This window comes from Bufo gargarizans, chromosome 2, assembly GCF_014858855.1.
Source record: "Bufo gargarizans isolate SCDJY-AF-19 chromosome 2, ASM1485885v1, whole genome shotgun sequence".
Taxonomy (NCBI): Eukaryota; Metazoa; Chordata; class Amphibia; order Anura; family Bufonidae; genus Bufo; species Bufo gargarizans.
The window spans coordinates 142,902,271-142,925,380 of record NC_058081.1 but is presented as its reverse complement, the minus strand read 5'-3'; the positions used below and the strand labels follow the sequence as shown (position 1 = coordinate 142,925,380).

The window sequence follows — 23,110 nt, the reverse complement described above, 5'->3', positions numbered from 1 at the left end:
CATGTGCACTCTACATCACAGATGCGGACCCGTTCACTTGAATGGGTCCGCAATCACAGAGATGCGTAACGAAAGCATGGATCGGAACCCCACTGAAGCACTATGGAGTGCTTCCTTGGTGTTTCTGGCCGTGTTCTATTTTTTGCGGGTGGGACGGATCACGTACCCATTGAAGTTGAATGGGTCCCAATCTGTCCCGGCCGCCGCACGGATATTGCCTGTGCATTGGGGACCACAAATTGCGGACTCCAATGCACAGAACAGATGAATAACGGCAGTGTCCATGAGGCCTAAGGAATTGCTTAGACTCCATCCTACAGTCTAGCCAGTGCCTAATGGGTTACAGTTTAGACCACCTTCTGGTACATGTTGATAATTCCCTTTTAAACCCCAGTCCATGTCCCCTCATTACTGGGAATCAGTGGGAGTCATATTAGACGGTAACAAAAGGTTGGAGCATAACTAAAGGTGGAATTCCCTTTTAATGTCCCCTAAAGGTGGCCACACATTAGATAGAAGTTGGTTGACGATTGCACAGGTGTCTGTCCATATGTATGTCTGTCCTTGTGTGTGTGCGTGTGTCCGTCCCTGTGTATGGGTGTATCTGTTCCTGAGTGTATTTGACTGTCCAAGTGTGTGTCCTTGTGTATGTGTCTTTCCCTCTGTGCATGTCTCTCTCCCTCTGTGTGTCTGTGTCTCTCCCTCTGTGTGCGTGTCACCATCACCATGCCCACAGTGTTCCTTTCTCTTGACGCAGCTGCATCAGGATGTTCTGTACGGGGCAAGAAGAAAAGGAGGAGGCAGCGCCGCCAGCATGGAGTCTGTGGCAGAGACATAGGGAGGCACACTAAGGACCTAGGTAACACTACCACATAATCTACACTAGTGTTATCTGTGGTTTTATATAGGACTGCAGGTAACACTAACACATTATTAGCACCAATGTTATCTGTGGTTTTAAATAGGACTGCAGGTAACACTACTACCTTTTCTGTACTCAGATAGCTATGACTGTGTTATCTGTGCTGTTACATAGGACTGCAGGTGATATCTACAATATTATCTGTACTCAGAGAGTTATCACTGTGTAAAGGGGCCCACTGAGACTTATCGCCCAAGGGCCCACATGAACCTGGAGCCGGCCCTGTCTCTGGTGGCCGGGACCATGGGAGCTCACGTAGCCTAGTGCAGTTTCCTATAGTATGCAAGCACGACCACTGCTGAAGGATTGCAGGGTGGTTGTAACCATTGGAAAAATGAATCAGGTCTGTAAAGGAAACAATATGGACAATCACAATAAATTAGTAAGTGGCTCGTATTAACTTTCTCTACATGATAAATGTAACTTGCTGAAGTGAGACAACCCCTTTAAATCCCCAGACCTGCTCCATGTTTCACAAGCGGGCTCTGCCCAGCAGACACTACAGGCACACAGCACCCAGATACTAGGACTCCTCATGCACAGCAGCAGCAGCATTTCCCAGGCCTCCCTCCCAGTGTCCAAACAATGAGCTGATAATGGGTTAGGCAGAGCACATGACCAGGAGCGCTCCCCCCTCAGGCTCCACTTCCCCCACTGACCTCCAGGCTCCCATTTCACACCAAACCCCTCCCCTAGCTCCTCCCACTCGCCATCAATCTTGACTTCTCAGAGCGCTCGTCTCCGCCCACAGTCCCGACTGCGCGCACAGACCAAGGCTAAAGGGGCGGGCTCAGGTTATTTGCCGGCCAGTCACGTGGGAATGTAGCTCCCGAGCAGTGTGTGGCAGAGGCTCGGTTCTCTCCAGCACGTGTCTGAGCCGCGTCCACACATAGCTGCACATACACACTAGGCGCTGAGCTCCTGTGGTGAGGATAACAGGGCGGCAGCATGGAGTACTTGCTCCAGGTGAAGCTGGGCTGCCTGTTCGGGCTGCTGCTGCTCACTCTCTTCTTAGGGCTGGTGCCGTCCAGGATGAAATGCTTTCGGGCTGGAAGAGGTGAGTCCCTCCGCTTAGGCTATCCTCCTGTGTATATCTATATAGTCAGTACACAGCGCCTGCAAGTCACGTGAGTCGCTGCCGGCTATGTCATGTGACCTAGACTATGTATAGCTGACCTGTGCCTGGATTCAGACTAGGCAGCGCTGCTGCACTGCAGATAGGCAGGGGTTAAACATGGGAGAAAGCTCTGACCAAGATGAATTTCCACATGCCCAATCTTTTTAATTTTTTTTTCCTTCTGGGAGAAAAGCTGTCAGTCACCTGAGGTGGTGGTTTGCCTGCCAAAGGGATTGGGCTGGGCGTGACAGTTCTGCTTGCCTTAGTCCCCATATTATCTGTGGGGAGAGCCGGGAGGCGCCATACACATAAGGGCGCTTTCACGCCAGCGTTATATGTTTCCGTTAATAAAAACAAGTGCCGGACTCAGTAAGTGACAGAGCCTCCACCGCAGATGTGAACTGGTTCCTAGATGGCTGCTGCTGCTGAGGTGCGGTGGGTTCAGACAAATTTAGGTGAAGCTTTTGTCCAACTTTCTTCTTTGAAAATGTGTATGAGGGGGTCAGGGGCTACATGGCGACACGTGTAACATGGCTGTCTCAGGAAAGTCGCGTGACTTGTCTGCAATTACCATTGCAAACTGTCTCAGAGCTGAGTTCTGGAAGCGACTTGCATTGTGGTCTAGCATGACAGTCAGGTGTGACCAGAAATCTAAGTGTTGGATTTTTTTGTGCCAGGAAATTAAGTTTCCATACGTTTTTGATTCTTTAATACCCGGTTTGATTTGATAAAATACTGGGATTACCTGGGATTTTTTATTTATTTATTTTATTTATACTAGGCTGCGGTTTTGAGCAGTTTAACATCTGTTCCTGTCAGAGAACATGGCGGGCAAAGTGGAGAAGGAAGCAAGCCTGATGGGGGAGAATAGGAGGGCAGAGGGGAGATGCATGCACCACTATTCCCCTCGCTGCTGTACGCTGGTAGGGAAAAGGACCTGTGATGATGTCATCATGTGGCCAGTAACGCCCGCATGCTGGTTACGTAGCGATGACATCATGACAGGTCCTTTATCCTACAACGTCCAGGAGGATCCTGCCGCAGGAGAGGTTTCCTGCTGTTTTCATGTGGAGATGCAGGTGACGGGTATGTGCCTCGTGCAGACACTGCTGTATTGGGCGTCTTTCACACCAGCGATGCAGATTGTGTCAGGATCTGTTCAGGAATAAATTGATGGTTTTACACACAAGTTCAGTCAGTTTTTTTTTTTTTCTGCGATTCTGTTCAGTCTGTGCGTTTTTACCATCCAGATTGTATGAGGTTTTTCACGCACATGAAGAATAAGAGTCTCCTAGCAGCCATCGATGACGAACACGTTGCATCCGGATACCTTCAGTTTTTCACTCAAGACCCATTGACTTCTGTGGAGCCAGAGCTGCGTGAAAGACGCGCAATACAGAACAAGCTGCGATTTCTCCTGAAAAACCACATTACAGCTCGAGGCTCTGCTCTCTCCAGCTGTCGCACCCTCATCACAACTGTCCATCAAAGTGCAGAGAGAGCAGAGTCTCTTGGTGTAACAGCAACGCCCCCGTTGCTCCTAGAGGCTCATTTGCATATATTAAAGCAATGCAGGCACATATGAACATGGGACCAACACAGATGTCTTCAGCTGCCAAGTGCACATGTAACAGGTCAGACAGTTTCATAGGTACAAATCTGCTGACAGATGCCCTTTAGGCGGCATTTATTGGAAATGGCCTTCTCCAGTATTATGGGTAGTCTCACGGAGGTCAAGCTGGTGATCAGCTGCCACAGGTCTGGTGCCTCGTGGACACCCGGGTATACAGCCAGATTTACATGCCCGTAAGAAACGAATGACTGACCATGTATAGCCTAGACTTTTTGGGTCTATCTGGGAGGGCCCTGCTCCTTCACTCTGTCCTGGCTCACAGTGAACCCCTCAGTGATGTCCATATGCTCCAGTAAGACCTGGACAATGGTTGTCCTTGCGAGATAACCCCTTGAAGAGGCGGTAGTAATTGTAATATTGATGTTATACAGTCGAAGTCCGTTGCGTTGGTCATTCTTATCATTCTGTTCACCTTTCCTATAACCTCTGCTTGTTTTTCAGAGACGCAGCAGATGTGGATAAGCTTCATTGGCTGTATCGCCGGGGGAGTCTTCCTGTCCGCCTGTCTGCTGGACATTGTTCCTGACTTTCTAAGAGACATGAAGGAGGCCATGGAGCAGCAGCAAATAATAGTATGTGGACTTCTAGCTACAGGGCATGGCTCCTTGTGTGTGAGGTGTGATGGGTATGTTCATCATTTCACCACACGACCACAGCATCTATCTGATTCGGGGTTGATAGGTGTGAAAGCCTTGTTCACACCAGTGACAGTATTTCCCTTTGTTCTTAACAAAAATAAAATAACAGAAGTGCTGGATCCGGCACGTAACTGAACCGAGCAGCACCAAACGGGGCTCCTCGACTACAAAGGGGGTCTGTTTGGTTCTGTTCGGGATGCTGCTTCATTTGCTGGACAAAAAAAATCCTCCATGCAGCAGTGTTTTTTCTGCTCTGCTCTTGTTTTTTTTTAAAGGAATCTGCAGGTCCTGAACAGAGGCCTGCACTTGAATGGGACGGAGCAGTTGTAATTACCCTGCAATGTCAAAGGCTCGCAGGGAAGGGCGGGTTCACATCACCGTTATGGATTCCGGTTTTGTTTTCCGTTATGAGATGGTTATAATGGAATCCATAAGACTGAAGCCTTTAAAAAGGCAAGCGTAACGGATCTGTCTGGTTTCCGTTATGCAGAACGGAAAATGGCTCGTTCACACAAACGTTTTTTGAGTTCTGTAAACGGAACAATTCATTTCAATGGTTCCGCAAAAAAAACTGAATTACTCCGTATGTGTTCTGTTCAAAGATAGAACATGTTCTATTATTGCCTTCAAGTCAATGGGTCCGCAAAACACATACGGAACCATCTATTGAAAATGTTTTGCCCAGCCCAATCTTTTTTCTGTGTAATTACTGTATACATATATGCCATCCGGAAAAACGGAATGGAACCGGAAACACTACTGAAACTAAAAATGGACCGCAAAAGCCATACGGTCATGTGAACGAGCTCTAACACTGATCGGCTGTAGTACAGGGCCAGAACACCACGGCTCCATACGCTGTGTAGTGGCCGTTACTGCAGATCTCTGGCCAAAGCCGCCTGATAAATTCATCAAAATTGATTAATTACATCAGAAATCTACGGGCGCTCCCAGCTGACATAGATTTCGGTTTCTGGTTTCTGGACCTCCTAAGATGAGTCAAGTTAATATTATCAATTAGGAAGTTTTAATAAATTCCCCCCCTAAGTGCACACTGCATCTGTATATATGAACATTTTCATATGCCTTTATTCACTAGACGTAGGACAATAGATAGAGTGTCCTTTGTCCTCTATCTGGGCAGTATGTGTCGGTACTTCCGTTCTTTACAGTAAGACACTATGGGTCTCAGATGTCTTCAGACACACTGTATATAGAGCCATTCTGTGAGAAATCCACAATCTGCAGAATTCGCCATGGATTTTCAGGCTCGTTGCACAGGGAGTTGCTGATGTGGTGTGTGTGTGTGTGTCTATCTACCTGCACGCCATCTTGGCAGCAGTGCTACATGGCACTATATATGCTGGCATGCAGGTAGACTGAGGTGAACACTGAAGGGGCCAGAGCACTTGCACAAGTGGCATGGCCTATTAATGCAACTGATTGGTACAGGTGCCAAAAGTTGGCCCTCCATCTTAATGTTATCACAGATCGTGGCAATATGACATACATTTCCAGTTTTCTGCTCCCTATTGTTCCAAATATTAGAATTGTGCAGTATGTAGGGATTGTGCCAAAGGCAGAGAACATGTTATTGATGTGTTTTGTTTCCTTTACATCTTTAGACAGATTTCCCTCTGCCGGAATTCATCCTGGGTATCGGGTTCCTCCTCGTCTTGATTGTAGAACGCATTGTTCTGCAGTGCAGTGATGGGATGACGGAAGAGAACACCCCCTTATTGTCTAGCAGTCCGAGCTCTCCAGCTGTTGAGGAACATTTCCACGGCCACTCGCACAATAGCCAACATCGTGATGTAGAACACGCAGGACGCCACTTCCACGTGGATTTCAACGCTCACTCCTCCTTCCGCTGTTTTATCCTCATCCTCTCGCTGTCGCTGCACTCAATCTTTGAAGGAATAGCTATTGGGCTACAGAGCGCCCAGACGGCGGTCCTACAAATAGCCATTGCTATTCTCATCCATAAAAGTATAATTGCAGTGAGTCTATCGCTGCTCTTGATGCAGAGCAACGTGAAAACCCGGTGGTTTGTACTTTCAATTGTCACGTTTGCCCTCATGTCACCTATTGGCATAAGTATAGGGATTGGGGTGATGCAAACTGAAGCCAATGGAGGCAGTCTTGTCCAGGCTGTTCTTGAAGGTTTAGCTGCTGGGACCTTTGTCTACATCACGTTCCTGGAGATCTTACCCCATGAACTAAACTCAAACAAATGGCGCCTGCCTAAAGTCATTTTCATCATTTTGGGATTCTCTGGGATGGCAGGACTGAGATTTTTGGGGTGAAAATAAGCCTCTGTGTCTTCTGGGTTTCTTTTGGCCAATTTTTGTACCTACCTCTGTTTACTTGAGGGACAGGAACAAATTTGAACTTTTTATGCACTGAAAATTATGGAGATGTTTTCTTTAGTATGGACTTTTGCTTCCCATTTACTTATTCAAATGACCCCCACGGGAGAATAGTGAAAGCCTCTATATATCGGGACCTTCAACAAACTAATCATGAACATTTCTCTATTTTGTTAGCATTAACATTTAATTTTCCATTGTTGAAAGCATCTTTTTTTAACTTGCCAACTCTTATTTTTATCCAATCGGAGGAAGACAATAAGTAGTTGTTTGTTTTATAATTTAAGGGGGGTTTTCTGGGAAATAACACTGATAGCCTGTCCTTAGAATAGGGCATCAGTGTGTTATTGGTGAACGTTCAACCCCTGAGTCCTCCATATTAGCCAAAAGAGGAGGCTGTGGCATTGCCATGTTGTGATGACGTAAGTGGATATCCAGCCAAATACAGGGAAACGTCACTGAAACACTTTGAGAAGACCATCCCCTTATCCAGACTGGATTTCCGCTGACAGTTTTTCAGTTCCACCATGTACTATGCATGCTGACTCTTCTTTGAGAATACCACCACCCTAGAAGACCACTCTCCAGTGCCATTTTAGGTGGTAGTCTCAAAGAGGTTTCACTGTGGTATCTAGTTTAAAGGGCTTATTCGACTATTACTATTTTTATTTTTGTAACTGATGACCCGCATCTGATTGGTGGGGACCCCTGCCGATCAGCTGTTTGAGAGAGCCCCAGCTACGATATGCAGCGCACGTGACCAATGGTCATGACGTCGCTGGCCTAGGGTAAGCAGCGAGAAAACTGCGGCGCTCACTGCCCTAGGGTACGCAGCGCATGTGACCGATGGTCGTGGCATCACTTGCCTAGGGTAAGCAGTGAGAAGGCCACGGCATTCATAGGCGCACCAGGGATTTCTCTAACAGCTAATTGGGGGGAGGGTCCCAGGTGTCTGATCCCCACTGATCAGACAAAAAGTCACATAACCCCCTTTAATCCAGACAGACTATCAGTGTAATTTCCTGGAACAGATCTTTTCTGAACCCAGTGCCTTAACTTGCACTTTGAGAGGACAGTTGCTAAAAACCAATAATAAACTGTTATTAAAGAGCCTTCCTATTGTGCTGACTTAGTCTGTTTTTCTGATTGCGTTGTAATGCCATATACTATACAGTGTATTTCTGGCATTGTTCAAGGTGGAAAATGTTAGTTCCAGATGCAAAACAGCAAAAAAAATGTGAAACTCCCTGTTGCCACCATAGTTATAGCTAAACACGTTGGTGGGTAAAGGCGATTCTTGATACCAGCACGATATTGAGGCACATAGATATAACTTGTTGGGTTTGAGTAGGGAAATACTGAAACACTTCTTTAATCCCTTAAAGAGGACCTGTCGCCTCTCCTGACATGTCAGTTTTTGTAACTACTTGCATTCCCCATATCAGGGCCGGCATACCTGGGCAAGTGCCGGGGCCCACTGTGCAGTGGCGTGCCAAGGGGAGCGGTCCAGCTCTTAGGGGGGTGCCAGGCCGGCTGCTATAAGCGCCTCCATCAATACAGATGGAAGCTCTGGGTGCTGGGGAGTGGGTGGTCCTTTCATTCACTAACTGCACCTGAACTCCTTCTGTCCTCCAGGCCCGGCCCAGCAGTGACGTCATGACGTGTATCACTGCTGTGCTGGGCAGGAGGAGAGAAGGTGCGCAGGGAGATGAGCTGCGGTTAGTGAATGAAAGGACCGCCGGCTTCCCTGCGTTCCAGCAAGGATGGGTATGTAAGGGGGGCCACTGGGAGGGTCATTACACTGTGACGGCGCCAGGGTTAAAATACTGTGAAAGGGGGCCACTGGGTGGGGTCATTATACCGTGTGAGGGCCCCTTACACAGTATAATGACCCCTAGAGCCCTCATTCAGTATAATGACTCCCAGTGACCCCCATAAAGTATAATGAACCCCAGTGCCCCTTCATACAGTATGACCATCGCCAGCTTCAGGTTCATGTGGACCCTTGGGCAATAAATCTCAGTGGGCCGCCTTGTGGCATTTTGAACTTTTTTTTATATTTTATTTTAGAATTATATAGAGCCCCCCCTGCGCTCCTGTTGTTGAGGCTGTGTAGATCTGCCTGATAAAGCAGATCCTGCTGCTGACTGGCCGATAAGGAGCTATTGTTCTCCTCAGGTAAATGTAAACGTTAGTATTAAATCACCCGTGGGCAATGAGTGGCCAGAGAGCGCTGGATAACACAGTCAAAACAATTAATCCTCTTGAGTGAATACTTATTCTGTTGATCTGCGCTTTGTAGCATAGAGCGACTGGTGCACAGAGGTTTTTACGGCATTGAGAGAAGGTAATGTCGGAGTTAGTCTCGAGAATGTCAAAATTATTGACAGTAGTAATATTAGTAATTCCTTGGTTTACCTTATCTTCTGATCCACAGTGGTTCCTGGATTGTTGGTCCGCTTAAGATATTGTTATTTGATGGGAAGTTGCTGATGTTGTTCTTGCGGCGTCTTCCTAGCTCACCTTTCAGCAGCCGTGCGGCTCCGGCCGGAAGCACGCGCAGCGCGAGGGAGCTTGTGTGTGTGTTGCCCGGGAGACCGATGATGGTGACGTCACCAAGCAAAGTACGAGGGCCTCTGTAGGACAAAAGTTAACCTACGCGTTTCGGAGCCTATCGGGCTCCTTCGTCAGGGTGACGTCACCATCATCGGTCTCCCGGGCAACACACACACAAGCTCCCTCGCGCTGCGCGTGCTTCCGGCCGGAGCCGCACGGCTGCTGAAAGGTGAGCTAGGAAGACGCCGCAAGAACAACATCAGCAACTTCCCATCAAATAACAATATCTTAAGCGGACCAACAATCCAGGAACCACTGTGGATCAGAAGATAAGGTAAACCAAGGAATTACTAATATTACTACTGTCAATAATTTTGACATTCTCGAGACTAACTCCGACATTACCTTCTCTCAATGCCGTAAAAACCTCTGTGCACCAGTCGCTCTATGCTACAAAGCGCAGATCAACAGAATAAGTATTCACTCAAGAGGATTAATTGTTTTGACTGTGTTATCCAGCGCTCTCTGGCCACTCATTGCCCACGGGTGATTTAATACTAACGTTTATATTTTATTTTATTTTATTCGTTTTATTGAACAAGTACAATGAATGAAGCAATACAAAAGGCCGTGCAGACCAAAGTCCTGAAGACATACATACACCATATCCATACATATTCCACCATAATCGTAATAATACATAGGGCAGATCATACATGAGCAGCATTTTTTCACATTTTACATGTCCCCCGGTGGCTCCCAAACCATTTTATGACCCCCCCCCCCCCCCTCCCCTGTGGCCCTCCATTCAGTATTATGACCTCCCAGTGGCCCCACACACACAGTATAATGACCATCTGTGGCCCGGTCAGAGTAAAATAACTCTGTGGCCCTCTCCTCACTGGGGGGCATACTGTATGAAGGGGGCACTGGGGTTCATTAGTGTATGGGACCCTCACACAGTATGACACCCCGCCCCAGTGGCCCCCTTCCACAGTATTATAACCCAGGCCCCATCTGTAGCGCAAGGGAGCTGGCGGGCGGCGGTCCTTTTATTCACTAACTGCAGCTGATCTTCCTGCACTCCCTTTCTCCTCCGTCCCAGCGCAGCAGTGATACACATGTCACCCGGCCCGGCACCCCCCTGAGAGCTGGACTGCCCCCCCAACCTCCTGGCACGACACTGCACAGTGGGCCCCAGCACTTACCCAGGTATGCTGGGTGCTGATACCGGCCCTGAGTATTACCCAAGTTAGAGGGCCACTGGGGGTCATTATACTGTGTGTGGGGCCACTGGGGGATAATTATATTGTATAGAGGCACGGGGTCAGTATACTTTCTGGGGGTCGTTATACGGTGTGGGAGACATGTAAAAAAAAAATGCCACAAGGGGCTCTATATGAACCTTTAGCCAACCCTGCCCCATATAATACTAATTCTAGAGCGTCAATTCTTACGACTCATTCTTCTATTATTCTTGCTAGAAGTTTACAAATTGCCAGCAGTCTGCAGTAAAGGTACAGCTGGGTGTTACCGGTAGCGGGTGTGTCCATTCAGTGCTGCTGGTGGTAGACTAGGCAGGGACACACCCCAACTGGAAACAACCATCTGTACCTTTACCGCAAGCTGCTGGAAATTCATTCAAAACTTCTAGTAGAAATAACAGATGAATGGCACAACACAGAGCCATAAGAATAGATGTTCCAGAATTATTGTTACATGGGGAATGCTTGAAGCTATTAAAACAGGAATGTCAGGAGCGGTGACAGGTCCTCTTTAAGAACTTAGTGTGTATGGCCCTTAAAGAGGTTGTCCCGGCTTTTTACCCTCCGGATAGGTCATCAATATCAGATTGGCAGGGATCCGACAGCCCCGCCAATCAGCTGTATGGAGAGACGGCGCGAGTGCATCCCTCAGGATAACAAACATGAAATAGTTAAGAAAGAAGAGCATAGTCACAGCCAAAGATAAGCAAAGTATAATGAGATTTATAGGTTTGCCTGCAGCCATATCCTGTCTGTTTTTCCTCCAGTCTATTATTGCTGCAAACAGCAGGTGGCGCTATACAGATACAGGTTATTGAATAACTCAGTGGCTATGCTAAATTTTTAATTGCATGCAATTACAGAAGTATTAAGATCCGGGTGCTGGTTTGAAAACTGTAAAATATTTTTTGTTGGACAACCCCTTTAAAAATAATTATTTTATGTTATGTACACTTTCGGGTAAACAGGATGATAACAGACAGTTTTGGTGTGGGCTATTTTTTTAAACATTTTTTTTTATATTTGTATTTTATATTGTTAAAATTTATGTATTTGCACTTTTCCACTGTAATCGGGGCATCCAAAGGAGCCCTAGTTACAGTGGAAAAACAGCCTGCTGCTCTGGCATTCACATGCAGAGCTGGTCAGGGCCTGCTAAGACCCTGTAAGCTCTCCTATTGCCGAGACACCTGGTAATCATGTGATCGCTGGGCCCAGTAGAGGAAGCTGCGTCGCCCTCACTATACGTGTACGGTGCTCTGGATTAAAGCCCAGCCTGAGTGCTGTACATGTTGGCTGTAATGGGGTTAAAGTAGCTGCCCGGTAACATAAGAAGGGTTTGCTTTTTGCCAGAAACACAATCATGTCTGGCCATGGGCTGCATCTGGTATTGCATTTGAGCTTAATTTATTTAAATTGGGATAGCTGCAATACCAGATACGGCACCAAAAGTGGAGTTTCTTGAGGGGAGGAATCCCTTTTTCTGGTCTTGGGCAGCACATTTAAGGCTACTTTCACACTCGCGTTTTGGGCGGATCTGTCATGATCTGCAAAAACTGATCCATTACAATAACACAACCGCATGCATCTGTCATGAACGGATCCGTTTGTATTATCTGTAACATAGCCAAGACAGAGCCGTCGTGAACACCATTTAAAGTCAATGGGAGATGGATCCGTTTTCTATTGTGCCAGAGAGAACTGATCCGTCCCCATTGACTTAGATTGTGTGCTAGGACAGATCCGTTTTGGCTCAGTTTCGTCAAGCGGACACCAAAACGGAATGGAGATGAAACGGAGGCAAACTGAGGCATTCTGAGCGGAACCTTTTACATTCAGAATGCATTAGGACAAAACTGATCCGTTTTGGACAGTGTTTGAGAGCCAGTGTGAAAGTAGCCTTATTCAATCTTCCAAAAAAAAAAAAAATATATATATATAATCTCAAACGCAACCATGGATTTCAACGAAACTTGGTATACACATCCCTTGCTACCTGGAAAGAAATCTTGTGGGGATCTCAGCTCTTTAGGACGCACCGTTCCCAAGATTTTCCCCATAAATGACTTTCATTAGCCAATAAAAGCCTGTAAGTCTTTCACTTCTAACCTAATCCTAACTGCCATAAACTTGGTCACATGTCCCTTATCAGCCAATAGAAGCTCGCAGGTCCTACTCCAGGTTGCCATAACAACTGATCATAGGTTTTAGCAGTTTGCAGGTCCTGAAATATTCAGTGATATGACGTATGACGGCACAACTACACTGCTACATGCATGGGGGGGCATGGACCACGGTTAAAGGGGTGGCCACTATGAAAGTCATTGTTGAAGGGGCGGTCACCGTTAAAGAGGGGGTCGCTGTGAAAGTCACTGGTAAAGGGGTGGTCATCGTGAGTCACTGTTAAAGGGGCAGTCACCGTTAAAGGGGTGGCCACTGTGAAAGTTACTGTTGTTTAATGTAAAATTGCAAGAAATAAATACCTGAGCAAGGCCGGGTCATCAGCTAGTATACTATAAATGTATGGCACAAAGATGGCCTGTGCCCATAACCCCCAATAGTGAGCCGATGTTCCGCAGTAATGAGAGGGTGTAAAGCCCACCCCATACACGCACAATAAAATGTAAATGCAAATGTTACATGCTGTTACTTCAGGACCAACTTATTTTGCGCCTTTAGGACAGAGCAATTTATTTATTTATTTTTTTCATCGTTACGTTCCAAGAGCAGTAACGTTTCATTTTTCTGTCAATGTAGTTGTATGATGCCTTGTTTTTTGCAGGGCATATTTTTCAATAGGACCGCGAAACTGAAGCGCAGATGTGGACAGCACACAGGTTGGGGCCCAACCTATGACACTAGGTTGGGGCCCATTTGATTTACTGGGGGAGACTTATGAAAATTGGATTAGTTGCCCATAGCAACCAATCAGATTCCACCTTTCATTGTTCACAGCTCCTTTGGAAGATTAAAGGAGGAATCTGATTAGTTGCTATAGGCAACTAAGCCTACACCAGTTTTGATAAATCTCACCCATTAAAGAGGACCTTTCACTAGTTTAAAAACTAACTATATCAGTGGGCAGAGCGGCGCCCAGGGATCCCCCTGCACTTACTAGTATGTCTGGGCGCCGCTCCGTTCGCCCGGTATAGGCTCCGGTGTCTGTAGCTCTCTCTGTTGTACTGGGCGTAGTTTTTGTATTAGGGTTGTCCCTTGCTGCAGCGCTGGCCAATCGCAGCGCACAGCTCATAGCCTGGGACTCCCAGGGGGACCCCTGGGCGCCGCTCTACCCACTGATATAGTTGGATTTTATACTAGTGAAGGGTCCTCTTTAACTTTTATTAACCATGGGAATAAAAATTCCAGCATTGTTTGTGGGGTTAAATATTTTGCAATGTTCACGGCGCAGCATAATACTTGTACCTTTGTTCTGTGGGTCAGTATGTTGTTGTTTTACTGTTACTATGCTATACAGTCATGCTGTATTTCTGCCTTTAGAAAGTCTGAGGACAGCCCCAAACTCAGGTGATTGGCTGATCCTGCCAAATCAGCAGGTTTGGTCGCCATTAATGTAATGCGTCTGTGCACTTAAGAGTTTCATTTAGTTTTAACTGTGTCAGTGTGTGTGTGTGTGTGTTTTTTTTCTTTTCTTTAGTGTGAAATAGTCCAGGATTTTATATCATGTGTATATGTTACCAGTAGAGGTCACACACGCTCTCTGTACGTTGTGTGAGTCTTTCCTTTCTAATTCAGCGTTGAGCAATTCACTGACACAATCAATCTGCAACAATGGGAGCGTTCTTCCAGTCTAAGTAAGAAGCAGCCAGGCACGCCCATAATGTTGTACCTGAGTCAAAGAAAACTTAGCTTTAGGGGACATTCACACGACCGTATGTGTTTTGCGGTCCGCAAAACACGGATACCGGCCGTGTGAATGTAGCCAGCCCCATGATAGAAATGCCTATTCTTGTCCGCGATTGCGGACAAGAATAGGACACGCTCTATCTTTTTTGCTGGGCCATGGAACGGATCTACGGATGTGGACAGCACACGGTGTGCTGTCCGCATCTTTTGCGGCCCCATTGAAATGAATGGATGCAGAGCCAAAAATACGTGTGAATGTACCCTAAGGGCTCGTTCACACAACCATGCAGTTTTTTGCGGTCCGCAAATTGCGGATCCACAAAAAACGGATGCCGCCCGTGTGCTTTCCGCAATTTGTGGAACAAAACAGGAGGCCCATTATAGAAATGCCTATTCTTGTCCGCAAAACGGTCCTGTGCATGGAGCCTAAGGCCTCATGGACACAACTATTGTTTTGGTCCACATCCGAGGTGCATTTTCTGCATTCCAAGTTACAAAAAAAAAAATGTGTCTTTTAAAGAAAACATACACTGAAAAGTTGCTAATTTAAATCTAAAATAATTTCATGTCTGTGCAGTTGATTAGAACTAGGCTTGAGCAAATCGGGTTCGGATTGCTCTATCCGAACCAGATTTTTTGGAAAACTTGGTTAACAATACGGGCTCCGTCCTACTGTAAAATATATAGCCACTGTGTGTTGTCTGCATCTGCGCTTCCGTTTCACGGCCCTATTGAAAATGAATGGGTCCGCATCAATCCAGACCCATTCATACGGACGTGTGAATGGACCCTAACAAAGCCAAGTTTAGCTTCATATTTCAATGGAGATCTTTCCGAAGTTTCAGCAAATATGGCGAGACTTACTTCGTCATTAATTACTCTATGAAAATACAAAGCCGAACTCCGCTTTATTCCTCATTAAGGATCCATTCAGACGTCTGCAAGTGTTTTGCGGTCCTCAAATTGCGGATCCGCAAAACACCGGACCGCACATGGCCAGCACCCCAATAGAAATGCCTTTTCTTGTCTGTGTCTGCGGACAAGAATAGGACATGTTCTATTTTTTTTGCAGGGCTGCGTAACAGAAGTGCGAATGCGGACAGCACACTGTGTGCTGTCCACATCTGCGCTTCCGTTTCGCGGCCCTATTGAAAATGAATGGGTCCGCATCCATCCGGACCCATTCATAAGGACGTGTGAATGGACCCTAACAAAGCCAAGTTCGGCTTCATATTTTAATACAATAATTTATGCGAATAAACAAAGTCACACGTGATAGAGGCGGGAAGTAAGTCTTGTAATATTTGCTGAAACTTCGGAAAGACCTCCACAGAGGCCATACATTTTACAGTAAGACAGTTTTTAAAAGAATCAGGTTTGGATACAGCAATCTGGTCCCTATTCACTCATTAGAACCATAGGGGGCAGCATAGCTCGAGAGAGAAATCACTGACCAGTATTCTTCTTAGCAGTTGTCACAAAGGTGCTTCAGTCATACGTTATCTTTGTATCAGTCTCATTCCTTCTGAAAATGCCATAACTGCAGGCCCCAAAGGTCATTCTTGTCCTTAAAGGTGAAGGCCGTTTTCTGGCTACTGCTGACCAATGTGTTTGTAAGTTGACTGACACTTATTAATATAGCCTTTGTTAATATTCAGCATTTTCTATATTTCAAAAGGTATTCACCCTTGTTTGAGACGTCTTTTCTTTTGTCCACACAGAGGTATTCAACACCTGAAGCTGAACTCGGCTTCATTACTGAGGCAGGAAGCAGAGTTCAGCCTCGGATTTTGACACTGTAATTTATGCGACCAAACTGCGAGTCATGTCATAGACGCGAGATATTACAGTCACAGAAATCAGATTCCCACAGATGTCAGACAAATACCAATTATATTAGTGCGGAGAGAAGACCTGTCACACTGCCCATCAGCTATGTCTATTGAGGGTGGCTATGGGCAGTTATGGATGTAGGGTTCGAATGCCCAAGGAAATTTTCCACACTCTTCTGTGAACATGGTTACCTCCAGGATTATGACCAAGGTACTAACATCCATTTTGCTCAAATACCATCAACACCCACTATGGACGTTTAACGTGAACACAACTCCCCACTAGAAATGGCCTTGCGGTTCGCCCCAGTGGTCATTTTGCTGCAAACTTTGCTCGTTTGTGATTTGCTGAACATGCGAACATATGGTGATATTGGCACGCACCATATTTTTTTTGCATTGCGCAGAATTTTGACCCATGACACATCCATCAGGTGGGTCAGGACAACCAATTGAGACATTTCAGCACATGGAAACACCCACTACCTTATAAATAAACCCGATCTGGCAGCAATTTTAAATTCTGATTTTTGCCAGTGTAGGGAGAGGTTGCTGTGTGGAGCAGGGACAGACTGTTAGGGCTGTTTCACACGAGCGGATGCCGTGCGTGACATCCGCTTCGTGAATGACAGCCAAGACCCGATGCAGACTGCAGAGGCACGGAGCATTAACATGATTGATAATGCTCCGTGCCTCTCTGTGATCTCTTTACTACGAAATCACAGCGAGATAAAGTTGTCATTGTGATTTCGTAGTAAAGAGGTCACAGAGAGGCACGGAGCATTATCAATCATGTTAATGCTCTGTGCCTCTGCTGTCCGCATCGGGTCTTGGCTGTCATTCACGGAGCGGATGTCACGCACGGCATCCACTCGTGTGAAACAGCCCTTAGGGACACCAAACGCTAGCTAATAGAGCCACAAAAGTCCTTTTAAGGACTGGTATAGTTGTGACATACTGAGGGGTGTGATATAATATACCTTCTAACATAGAAAGTATATTATTGTGCAGCAGTTGTGTGCGGTTCTGCTGAGATATCGCAGCAAGATAGAGGGACAAACGCTATTGGAATAACTAATTGGAACTGGTGTGATATACCTCTTGCCTCCCAAAAAAATGATTAAGGGGTGCGATATACCTGCTTCCACAAAATATTGATTAAGGGGTGTGATACACCGGCTTCCACCAAATATTTATTAAGGGGGTTTGATATACCAGCTTCCAGCAAATACTCATTAAGGGGTTCTATATACCTGTTTCCACAAAATACTGATCGAGGGGATTGATATACTGGCTTCCACCAAATATTGATTGAGGCCTGCAATATACCTGCTTCCACAAATACTGCTCTTTAATAGGGACTTTGTCACAGGGTCATTTTGATAATGACAGGCAGAGGAAGAGGCAGGCCATTCCGCAGGGGTGGTAGGGGTGGTCAGATGCACCAGGCCGTAGCCTAAGTGGGAAGTTGGAGAAGGTGCATGTGATTATGTCAAAGGACGCACCAGAGTTGGTTGAGTGGCCCAAAGACACCACCACCATAGCCCCTCCACTCAAGTCAGAGGAATTATTTTCCCATCCATTCCCAGAACTTACCGATGCGCAGCCATTCTTGACATCGGATGAGGAAGAGGAGGTAGCAACGGCCACCACCCAGCGGTACCCAGATCAGCCCAAGGACGGAGGTCCCTGCTGTTGCTGCCTACTCCAAGATCTCTAATATTAGTGGTGGTGAAGGTGACGATGATGACGTGTCGATGGATGTAGCGTGGGTGCCCACAAGAGAGGAAGAGGAGGGGAGTTCAGAGAGAGAGACAGAGCAGCCTAACACTCGCCTAGGGACGACCGCCTTAAGAAGGCACCTGGCCTCCCATCACCGAGCCCAGTGTGAGCAACACTCCCGGCGCTCCATGTCCTGCCTCCTCTTCTTCTCCTCTCTCCTCCCATTTGTCCTCCACTCCACCGTGCCGTCGTCGCGTTCATCTGGCAAAAGGCAGGCTTCCGTGGCCCAAATGTTCAAACGTAAAAAGTTGATGACGCCAGATAACCCTCTTGCCCAACGGCTGCCCGCTGGCTTAATAGAACTGCTAGTCCGCCAACTACTGCCATATAAACTGGTGGCCATGGGCACACCGCAATGGAAGGTCCCCGTAAAGAAGTATTTCTCCCAGAAGGGCACCCCAGAGCTATATGGCCAGGTTCAGCGGCAAGTGAATGTATCTCTGGCACACAGTGTTGGTGCCAAGATACATCTGACCACAGACACGTGGTCGAGCAAACACGGGCAGGGAAGGTACATAACTTTTACTGCCCACTGGGTGAACCTTCTGATGGCTGTCAAGCATGCAACCCGTGGCACCCGTGTGGATTTGGTGTTACCACCACGGATTGCATGTAGGCCTGCCTCTTCTTCTCCTCCTCCTACTCCATCTGCCATCTCCTCCTCGGCTGACTCCTCCTTTTCCACTGCTACCGCCTCCTCCGCTGCACCCCCCAAGCTCCCCAGAACCTATTCGACGTGCCAGGTAAGACATTGCCATGCTGTGCTGCGGCTGTTGTGCCTGGAAGCCAAGAGCCACACCGGTCCTGCACTGCTTTCAGCTCTACGGTCACAGGTTGATAAGTTGCTAAGGCTACTTTTACACTGCCGTTTCAGGGTCCGCCTGTGAGATCCGTTTCAAGACTCTCACAAGCAGCCCCAAACGGATCAGAATGCATCAGTTTGGCTCCGTTCTGCCTTCATTCTGCTCTGGAGGCGGACACCAAAACGCTGTGTGGAGCCAAACGGATCCGTCCTGACTTACAATGTAAGTCAATGGGGACGGATCCATTTACATTGGCGCAGTTGTAAACGGATCCGCCCCACATTGACTTTCAATGTAAAGTCAGGACGGATCCGTTTGACTTACACTTAGACTTTTTTGTTGACTAAGTGTATGCAGACGGATCCGTACTGAACGGATACCATCGTTTGCATTTATAGATGCGGATCCATCTGTGCAGATACCAGACGGATCCGCACCTAACGCAGGTGTGAAAGTAGCCCAACACCGCTCAATTTGACAGTTAGTAAAGTGGTGTGCGCCAACGGTGCCAATCTGCTGAGCGCGCTGAAACAGGGCAAAATGACACACGTGCCGTTGCATGGCACACGTGCTGAACTTAATTGTGCAGCAATTCGTTGCCAAATACCTCAGGTCCAGGACGTCTTGCGGCAGGCCAGGAAAATCTCTGGCCATTTTAGAAGATCTTACATGGCCATGCCTCGCCTTGCTGACATTGAGCACCGACACCACTTGCCCGTCAGACGTCTGATTTGTGACAGCCCGACGCGTTGGAACTCCACCTTGTATATGCTTGATAGGCTGCTCCTGCAGAAACGTGCCGTTAACGACTACCTGTACGAACTCTGCAGCAGGACAGGTTCTGGGGAGCTTGGTTTCTTTTCACCGCCCAGTGGCTGCTCATGAGCGACGCATGCAGACTTCTGCTGCCATTTGATGAGATCACCAAACTGGTCAGTCACAGCCAGGGCGCCATCAGTAACATCGTGCCTTACGCCTTCTTTATGAAGCGTGCATTGCGTTGTGTCATCAAGCCGTCGAGAAGCAGGAGCTGGAAGATGAGGAAGTTGCAATGCTGAATGAATTTCTGGGGGGAGGAGCTACTCCATCTGAGACAAGTCAGCAGGAGTCAGAGGAGGATGGTGCCTGGGGGAAGGAGGAGGTGCGAGAAGAGCAGGCTTTAAACTTTTCGGGGATCCCTGGTGTTGTCCGTGGATGGGGGGGAGGAGACCTAGGACGACATTCTCCTGGGCGATGAGCAGGAGCCAGGATGCGCCACCAATTTAGTGCAAATGGGGTCCTTCATGCTCCAGTGTTTGAAGAGAGACCCCCATATAAAAAGCATAAGGGGCAAGGACCAGTACTGGGTGGCAACGTACTTAGACCCCCGGTACAAACACAAAATGGCAGACATGTTACCAGCATCACAGAGGGCTGTCAGAATGCAGCATTTCCAGGCCTTGCAGCGAGAGATGCTGCATTCTGCTGTTGCGGGCGCTGGCAGAGGAATTTCCACCCACAGAGAAACAGTTGTGGGTACCAATCCTACCGCGCCTGCAAGAAGAGGGTGGTTTGAAAATGTGTTGGTCACTTTGGATATAAAATCATTCTTGCAGCCAACCCATCGAGAGCCGCCCTTCGGATCCAGCCTTAGGGAATGCCGATGTAGTTGCTCTGAGAAGCAAGGAACCCCTTGACTACTCGGTATGCAGGCTTGACCTGTGGCCAGAGCTGGCACAGTTTGCCATGGAACTCTATGCTTGCCCCTCGTCGAGTGTCCTGTCTGAAAGGACGTTCAGCGCAGCAGGGGGGGATCGTGACCGATAAGCGCACTCGCCTAACTCATGACAGTGTGGACTACCTCACATTTCTAAAAATGAATGAGGCATGGATTTCGGAGGAATTCAACACCTGTGACGACCACGTTTAATTGAATTTCCTCATGCCAGCCCACACACATATCCGCCACCACCCAGAACAAAGAATTGTCCCTGTCTTATGTAAATACAGCGGCATAAAAGGCCTTTTCTGTCAGGTGAATGCCTAATGTTTGGGGCCTGTACCTACAGTAAAATTGTTATCCACATAATCACTTGATCTTTTCTGTACGGTGAATGCCTAATTTTTGGGGCCTGTACTCCAGTGGGCTACAGTAAAATTGTTATTCAGTGACCGCATAATGTACCTTGAGCCACATAATCACAATTTGAATGCTCTATAAAATTAGCTCATAATATAAGTTGTCAGATGAACGTTGTAAATGAAAAGTGCCAAAACAGCAATTTTTTGGTTACCTTGCCTCACAAAAAGTGTAATATAGAGCCAGCAAAAATCATCTGTATCCTAAAATTGTACCAACAAAACTGCCACCTTATCCCGTAGTTTCCAAAACAGGGTAACTTTTGTTGTAGTTTCTACTCTAGGGGTGCAAAATGGCAAGTTAAAATTATCCCAGTGAAATCTGCCCTCCAAAAACCATATTGAGTTCCTTTCCTTCTGCGCCCTGCTGTGTGCCCGTTCAGCAGTTTACGACCTCATATGGGGTGTTTCTGTAAACTACAGAATCGGGACAATAAATATTGAGTAGTTTGGCTGTTAATCCTTGCTTTGTTAGCAGAAACAAAAAATGATTACAATGGAAAATCTGCCCAAAAAGTGAAAATCTGAAATTTCATATCCATTTATCATAAATTTTTAACACCTAAAGGGTTAACAACGTTTGTAAAATCATTTTTTAATATCTTGAGGGGTGTGGTTTCTAAAATGGGGTAACTTTTTTGGAGTTTCTTCTCTAGGGGTGCATCAGGGTGGCTTTAAATGGGATATGGTGTCAAAAAAACAGTCCATCAAAATCTGCCTTTCAAAAACCATATGGCATTCCTTTCCTTCTGCGCCCTGCCATGTGGCCATACAGCAGTTTACGACCACATATGGGGTGTTTCTGTAAACTACAGAATCAGGGCAATAAATATTGAGTTTTGTTTGGCTGTTAACTTTTGCTTTGTTAGCGGAAAAAAAATTATTAAAATGGAAAGTCTGCCAAAAAAGGAAAATTCTGAAATTTCATCTCCATTTTCCATTAATTCTTGTGGAACACCTAAAGGGTTAACAACGTTTCTAAAAATCAATTTTTAATACCTTGAGGGGTGTAGTTTCTAAAATTGGGTCATTTTTGGGTGGTTTCTATTATGTAAGCCTGACAAAGTGACTTTAGACCTGAACTGATTCTTAAAAAGTGGGTTTGGGAAATTTTCTGAAAAATTTCAAGATTTGCTTCTAAACTTAGCCTTCTAACGTCCCCAAAAAATAAAATGGCATTCACAAAATGATCCAAACATAAAGTAGACATATGGGAAACATAAAGTAATAACTATTATATGAGGTGTCACTATCTGTTTTAAAAGCAGGGAAATTGAAATTTGGAAAGTTGTGAATTTTTCAAAATGTTTGGTAAATTTGTTTTTTTTTCTGAATAAAAATGAAATATTTTAATTCAAATTTACCACTGTCATGAAGTACAATACGTGACAAGAAAACAATCTCAGAATGGCCTGGATAAGTAAAAGCGTTTTAAAGTCATCACCACATAAAGTCTGGTCCTTAAGGTAAAAAATGACCCGGTCCTTAAGGGGTTAAAGAGGATCAAAATCCTGGAAAACCCCTTCATCGCGGTTATTCAAATGACCCATCAATAGATAAGGGAGTTGTTATTTATGCAATTCTGTAATATAATCTTGCTGATAACTGGCTTGATATATACACATAGTCTGCTTGCTATGATCTACAACTATATTTTTATATTTCTGGTAATGGATCACTAATGTCAGGCTGACATTTTCGCTATTAGTCGCTCTTGTGCCTAAATCACAAACGGCCACTATCTCAGAAAGGCAGTCATTATGCGTATAGAGTTACATGGTGACAGCTGTTCAGGTCTGGAAAACAAACCCTCCTTGTCTTCTAATGCCACTACGGTCTCTGAGTCTCTCCTCACTCTGTCCTTGCCAAATAATACCAGCAATGTAGACAAAGTTCTCATTTTATATTTATTAAGTCCAAACTGATGATTGTTTTACGCTGTTTCAATATTTCTACTCTTCATATAGACTTGAGGAGCGATGTTGTCCCACACAACCCCCTAACACACATTATGCTGGTCTCCAGGATTTAAAATCCTATAACTGGATCCACATGCTGCAAACAGTGCCCAGATTTACTAATGTGTCGGCGTCTAGAATCGGTTTAAACAGTGGCGCAAACAGGTGGAATTAAGGTTTCTACACTTTTTTACCAACTTGCTTGAAAGACGTGCAAAGTTTATGAAGATGCAATGTTTTGTGCACAATTCTG

At 46.2% G+C, this 23,110-nt stretch overlaps 1 protein-coding gene across 1 annotated transcript; it reads left to right on the top strand.

Moving 5' to 3' along the window:
• Nucleotides 1-1,706: 1,706 nt before the first annotated feature.
• On the top strand, nucleotides 1,707-7,811 carry LOC122929608 (zinc transporter ZIP1-like). The gene is made up of 3 exons (XM_044283245.1): nucleotides 1,707-1,979; nucleotides 4,114-4,244; nucleotides 5,936-7,811. The coding sequence occupies exons 1-3, from the start codon at nucleotides 1,871-1,873 to the stop codon at nucleotides 6,614-6,616; spliced, it is 921 nt and encodes a 306-aa protein (XP_044139180.1). The 5' UTR covers nucleotides 1,707-1,870; the 3' UTR covers nucleotides 6,617-7,811.
• Nucleotides 7,812-23,110: the final 15,299 nt, after the last annotated feature.